Source organism: Herpailurus yagouaroundi, unplaced genomic scaffold, assembly GCF_014898765.1.
Source record: "Herpailurus yagouaroundi ecotype Mexico unplaced genomic scaffold, PumYag 248, whole genome shotgun sequence".
Lineage (NCBI taxonomy): Eukaryota > Metazoa > Chordata > Mammalia > Carnivora > Felidae > Herpailurus > Herpailurus yagouaroundi.
The window spans coordinates 6,412,113-6,419,163 of record NW_024412465.1 but is presented as its reverse complement, the minus strand read 5'-3'; the positions used below and the strand labels follow the sequence as shown (position 1 = coordinate 6,419,163).

Below are 7,051 nucleotides of genomic sequence, written 5' to 3'. Positions count from 1 at the left end.
AGGACGGCCCAGTCCCAAGTGCCCGCGTCCACACCATCCATGACACCGCACGCCTCTGTGGGAAGAGGACAGCCCAGTCCCGAGCGCCCGTGTCCATGCTGTCCATGACACCGCACGACTCCATGGGAAGAGGACGGCCCGGTCCCGAGCGCCCACGTCCACACAGTCCATGACACCGCACAACTCCACGGGAAGAGGACGGCCCAGTCCCGAGCGCCTGTGTCCATGCCGTACATGACACTGCGTGACTCCACGGGAAGAGGACGGCCCGGTCCCGAGCGCCCGTGTCCTTGCCGTCCATGACACCGCGTGACTCCACGGGAAGAGGACGGCCTGGTCCCGAGCGCCCGCGTCCACACAGTCCATGACACCGCACGACTCCATGGGAAGAGGACGGCCCAGTTAAGATGCACGAATAACACGAGCAGGGATGTCGTCAAGGATGCACAGTTAGAAAGGAACGCGAGGTAAGATGACGGCTGCCGTCAGTCAAGAGGAAACCGTTAAGCGGCCAACCGTGAGCCCTGCCTACAAGCTGGGAACGTGCATGTCCCCAGAATTCCTACGCAGATGCATGAGCCCCAGGGCAGGGCTGTGAGCGGGTGGGCCCTCGGGCGTCATTATGTCACGGGGTGGGGCCGCTCGCACGGGACTGGGGCCCGGAAACAAGGTCATGCTGTTTTTCAGGTGCGCCTGGGTGGATATACGCGTGTCAAAGCTCCTCAGACCGCGTGAGCCGCGTCGGGCGCTCAGTTACACCTCCAGGAAACCGCCAAGCAGGGAAACGACGGTGCGCTGACACAAACAGACGCAAGAGAAGGTTTTCAACGAACGTATCGTGAGGAAATGAAAATAGAGCTCCGGCAAGTTCACGCGCACACGCACCACAACGGCTGAAAATAGAAGTGCGGAAGGCAAGCGCTGGCGGGGTCACGGGAGAGCTGGTGCTCGAGCACCGTGGCCGGAGACGCGCCGTGAACCGCCACTGTGCACAGCGCTGACGCCGTTTCTGGTCAGATCGGTCACCCGCAGCTCAGCTCTGAGTGTCTGCTCCCTGACACGTGCAGACGTGTGCCCACGTCTTGCACACGCATGCGTGCACGCACACAAACCCAGGTTTATTCTGGAAGAAGGGAGCAAAGAGGACATGAAAACACAAAGCAGTCATCCAGGAGGCTGGTGGATGTTCACGGGAAACCGTAAGTTCATCTCCCAGTCAGGAAAGGAAGCAGAAACAGACAGCCCAGAGCAAAGGCTCACACGTGCCGACTCGATAAAGACTCTAAAAAACGAAACGAGATGAGAAAAGCTTTGAAGCGACAGATGCATGCGCTACACAAGGGAGCACCGCAGACACAGCACGCATGAGGAGAACCGAGTCCAGAAATCAAGACCATGCACAGACTGATGCCGCCTACGAGACACTAGGAGAGAATGACGCTCTCGTGTAAAGCCTGTGCCCTCGAGGACGGGCTCTGGGCCATGCGAGGGGACACACGACCCTGGGTTCCCACATGGTCCAGAGGAGGCAGCGAGGGGCGTGACGACGGAAGGAGGACACTTGTCAAGGTGGAGACCCGCGAACCCCAAACGGGGCAAGACCCACCACACAAGGGGGGACCACGCGCACGTCTCGCTGAACCGCCGTCGCTGAAGCGCCCCAGACAAAACGTCCTGGAGTCAGGAGACACGCACACCAGCCGGGCCCCGCAACGCCACTTCCTGCGCATCCGATGTCAGGCGTCAGACATCCGCCACCCGAGCCTGGTGACAACACGCGTCTGCAGCCTGGCCTGCTCACCCCTGCTTGTCCCAAGCACACGGACGACGTGAAATGACACGCACACGTGGTGCCCATCGCAGGGTCACCGCAATGGCCAGCGGCCCCTGTGTGTGTCCCTGCGACGAGGGGGCCGGTGAATGCAGACGGTGGCTTGTGCCCGCGGCTGAGTGCTATGCGTGTGCAGGAAGAAGGGGCGCAGTCCTGGCGGGGCACCAAGTCCAGGGCATCGCGCCAGGCCCCCCCTGCTTCCCGCGGGGGCTCCGGGGACGACGTGAAGGTCTGCTTCTTACCACCGACACCGACTTCTTCACCAGCCAGCGGGCCGAGAGAGCTCAGCTCGTGTCAAGCCCAGCGACTCACACACACGATCACACAGGCTCCTGCCGCAGCCACGGATCGGGCGGCTTGTTCGCCAAGTTCCGGAAGGAACGGGACGGGGCGTGCGGGGCTTGGGCGGGACGGGACGGACCCCGGCAGAGACGCTGACCGCAGGCGCCCGGCCACTGCCGCGGGGCGAGGAGCCCTGGCGTGCAGCCGGGGAGCTCGGCGAGGGCCAGCGATCGACACAGGCGAGCCTGCGCCGGGAAACTCGGACGGGTCCCAGAGACCGACTCCGCGCGAAGGGAAGTCTCAGAGGTTTCACGACGCGGGAAGCGCAAAGCTTCGACGTTGGAAGCAGAGTGGAGTCAGGCGGGACAACGGGCCGAGGCAGAGACGAGGCGCTCACTCTGCACCACATGCCATGTGACACGGGGACGCGCCGTGCTCGAGGGCGCTCGTTAGGGTTTTGCCAGCTAATTAAACACTTCGGCGTTCACAGAGTTTCTAACGTGTTCAGTCCCGGGACACGGACTATTGGTCTCGCGATCGTCTCCGTTTCCCAACACGCTTACGGCGCCCCGTAAGCGAGGTTTCCACGCCTTGACAGACAGGTCTTAACGGTGCCAGTGTCACTTCCGCCGGACGGCACTGCCTGGCTTCGGCTCGCACGGTCGGGGATGTCCGTGGTCCCACGCTACAGGCAGAGCGAGAACCGCCTGGACGGACGAGCCGCGAGCGCCAACACGACGTTCGGCGAGGAAACACCCTCGTGCACAACACCGTGCTGTGTACCTGAGAAAGGTATGAAATTAGACACGTGTGAACTTTCTCACGTACGTACGTCTTTCACGGCACGCGCGTCTAGGCGTAGAGATGCGCCGAACGTTGGAACACGAGACGAGCAGCAGGTAAAGCGACGCCGTGAACACTGCTCGTTTTGGGTGCAGGAAGACCACAGAGGTGGAGACGCATGGGCAGAAACTGTACCTCCCTGAATACGTCTGGCTCTTTGGTCTGGACCTCAGAAGCACATGCTTTTACCAATGTTTTAAGGAGCCAATCGCCTCAGGTCATGACCTCGCACTCTCGAGAGTTCAAGTCCCATGTCGGGTCCCGTGCTGACAGTGTGGAGCCTGCTCGGGATTCTCTCTCTCTCTCTACCCCTCCCCGACTCACGTTCTATCTCTCTCGAAGTAAACTTAAAAAAAAAATTTAGTTTAAAAAATATAAAAAGCCAATCCCCAACTGATCCTCTAACACAAGTGTAACCCGAACGTCGAAACCACACAAAGGAATCATGAGAAAAGTACAAACAGGACCACCTATGAATATAAATAAACCAAAATCAACAAGAAAATACGAGCAAACAGAATCCAGCAACGTATAAAGAGGACTATGCACCCAGACCGAGTGGGAAGCACCCCAGGAATGCAAGGTGGGTTTAACCATGGAAAAATCAGCTCACGGAATACACGGTCTCAGCACAAAAAGCGTCTTAGCAGATTCAGAAAATGCATGTGAGGAATTCAACATCCTTTCCGAATAAACACCACACGCCAGGGGTGGCAACAAACATCCTCAGCCTGACAGCGGTACCTGTGAGAACCCCATGACCAAAGTCGGGCCTGATGCTGCTGGAAGAGCGGATATTTGCCCCTCTAGCCCACGATTCCGCTGGTCTCTGGTGCCACACGGGACGCGCTCGCACAGCCGTCGGACACGGTGAAGAAGCGCCACATCCACACCGGGAAGGAAGAAGTCAAACTACTTGTGCGTGTCAAGGACGCGATCGTGCGTATGTGAAACCCTGGTGACTATGCCAAAGCAGCACTGGAACTAATCCGTGAGTCTATGAGGGTGTGGGACACAAGATCGATGCACAGTAATCAACTCCATTTCTACACACTTGCAACGAACAACGTGAACATTTAGGAAACGATTCCAGTCATACAAGCATCAAAAACAGTAACGTGCTCCAGAAGAAATGTAGTAACAGATGTGCAAGGGACACTTGAAAACCACCAAACGTTTCTAAGAAAAGGTAAAGATGTAAATGAACAGAGAGACAACCTCTGTTCGTAGACCGGAGCGCCAACACTTCCCGAGACGACGTACAGATTCCCAGTGACCGTCGTCAGATGCCTGCTGGCATCTTTGTAGAAACCGAGAGGCCGGTCCTGAAATTCACACAGAGCCTCGCGCCGCCTGAAACAGCTTGAACGCGAAGACTCGGATGTGCTATGCGGCCCTGTTCAGAAACCTACTACAAAGCAACTAATCTAGACAGTGTGGTTCCGGCACGAAAACAGAAACACAGGGCCACGGGACAGGATCGGCGCCCGCTAATCAACCCGCACGTGACGATGCACTGATTTCCAATGAGGGAGACGAGACCAGTCAACGGGAAGGAAGGGTCTCCTCCAGCAGTGGCGAAGGGACCCCTGGATTTGGACACACACAGAGATGACGTTTGTGGGTGCCCGGCTGGCTCAGTCGGTGCACTGTGGAACTCTTGATCTCGGGGTCGTGCATTCGAGCCCCACACCGGGGGTAGATGTTACTTAGAAATAAAATTTAAAAAAACAAAAAAAGATGAAGTTGTGCCCCAATATCACTGTATACAAAACTCAAGATACATGCATAAGTAAAACTGTAACACTCATACGCATATAAACAAAAAACCTTCACGACTGAGATTTGGCAATAAATTCTTGGCTAGGACCCAAAAAGCACGACCAATGAAGGAAAAAGTACATAAAACGAAGTTCATCAACACGAAAGGCTTTCTGTGTGGCACAGGACATGACCTAGGAGGGGAATATGCAGCGAGGGAACAGGAGGAAACACGTTTACACCACGTAAGTGATGAGGGACGCGTGTCTGGACACAGAGGCTCTTAATATTCACGCTGAAACGACAACCACTTGAGACACGGGGCAAAGGCCGTAGACACGCGTGGGTCCAGAGGTGTGCATACGGCCAACACACGCGTGAAACAGGGTCGCGGTCGACAGTCCTCGGGGAAAAGTGCAAGCCAGACCCACAACGAGGCCCCAGCGCACGCACGTCTGCGATCAGAGAGACGGCTCACGCTGGCACGGGAGCAGCGGCACGGGAACCGCACACACCGCTGGGTGCCACGAAACCGTGCAGGCGGTCCGGGAGAGGTTTCGTGGCTCCACAAGCATCGGGCGGCGTTCCCACGTGACCCCAGCCACGCAAGTCCAGGAGAGAGGTGTAGGGTGTGCGGCGACCCTGGACCCGGCCGGGTCACATCTGCACGCATCAACACTCGTGGAACGCACCGTGTGCGGACACACAGGGCCGCGGAAGCGCACACAAGGCGGCAGCAGCTCGGCCGAGCCACCACCTCACTCCACGGGGTGCAAGCGTGGACCGTGGGCCGGTGCCACCCGCTCACAGGAACGGCACCCTGGACAGGGAGAGACACGGGGTCGGAGGGGCCGGGGAAGGCGTGCGCAGGGCCTCTAGGCGCCGGGTCCCTAAGACGTGCACACGTTCACACCCGCTGACCCCGGGAGGGCATCCACACACACCTGGGTTCTCCCGCGTCCGGGACTACCGTTCCGACGACGTGCGTAAGCAGGACCCCGAGCCGCGAGCCCGCGGAGGGGCTGAGGAACGTGTGCCGCTCTCACGCAGGGGCACCCACCTTGGCCACGCGGCCCATGTCGTCCACGGTGGCCCTCTCGTGCGGGAACTGGGCGAAAGTCCGCTCGATCTTGGCGATGACCGCGTCTACGTTCACGGTGTCCCGGGGACGGCCGCGAGGGAAGTAGAACGCGGGGATGCTTTCGCTGCTGGCGGGCGGCAGGGGCTCCTCCTTCTTCGTCTGAACCTGAGACAAAGCAGACGGCAAGCCCGTGAGGACTGGGAAACGTGCGTGGCCTCAGCTAACGTGACGAGCGGAGCCAGTGGCTCTAACGAAGTGCACCGAGCACCACAGACCCGACGTGCACAGACGACCGCACACGCTCCCTGTGGGTCACACAACACCCCGGACCCGACGTGCACACAGGACGGCACACACTCCTGGGGGTCACACAGACCTGGATTCAATGTGCACACAGGACCACACACGCTCCCTGTGGGCCACACAGCCCCGGACCCGACGTGCACACAGGACCGCACGCGTTTCCTGTGGGTCACACAGCCCCGGACCCGACGTGCACACAGGACGGCACACGCTCCCAGGGGGTCACACAGCCCCAGACCTGACATGCACACAGGATGGCACACGCTCCCGGGGGGTCACACAGCCCGAGACCCAACATGCACCCAGGACCACACACACTCCCTGTGGGTCACACAGACCTGGACCTGACGTGCACACAGGACCGCATGCACTCCCTGTGGATCACACCTTGGGCCGACGTGCACACAGGACCGCACACAATCCCTACGGGTCACACGACGCGACAGTGAGCGCCAGTCCTCCACAGGTCCTCCCCACGTAGCCGCCTTCGGCCCTGCGTTGCAGGTGGCCCCTCAGGACCCCAGGACGGGAACGGGTGAGGCCCGGGCTGACCGGCATGGATGCTTGGCAAGACCCTGCCTGCAGGCCCATGGTGGGGGCAGCACCAACTCTGTGGTCCCCCTGCAGTCCCCAGGGGTTCAGAGCCAGCCCCGCGGTCCCCGCGTCCCCAGGGATGAGCCAGGTGGACACAGATGATCAGACAGCTGCATCCAGGAAAGGGTGAACTTCGTGTGCGGCTTATGTGTGTAACCGCTTGTTCCCACACACATGCTTCCTGCACAGGGACACGCCCTCCACCCCGACACGCGGGTCCCACACACATAGACACACACACGCTTCCTGTACAAGGATGCGCGCTCCACCCTGACACGTGGGTCCCTCGCACACACACGTGCGCACACACACACACACACACACATTTCCTGTACAAGGACGCGCGCTCCACCCCG

The 7,051-nt window shown here is 59.6% G+C and overlaps 1 protein-coding gene across 1 annotated transcript in view; it reads right to left on the bottom strand.

Moving 5' to 3' along the window:
• PPP2R3B (protein phosphatase 2 regulatory subunit B''beta) overlaps positions 1-7,051 on the bottom strand; it is a 53,692-nt gene that overhangs the window by 13,310 nt on the left and 33,331 nt on the right. The window contains exon 2 of the mRNA XM_040460084.1: positions 5,778-5,963. Within this exon, the coding sequence (XP_040316018.1) occupies positions 5,778-5,963 (186 nt within the window). The remainder of the gene's footprint in view (positions 1-5,777; positions 5,964-7,051) is intronic.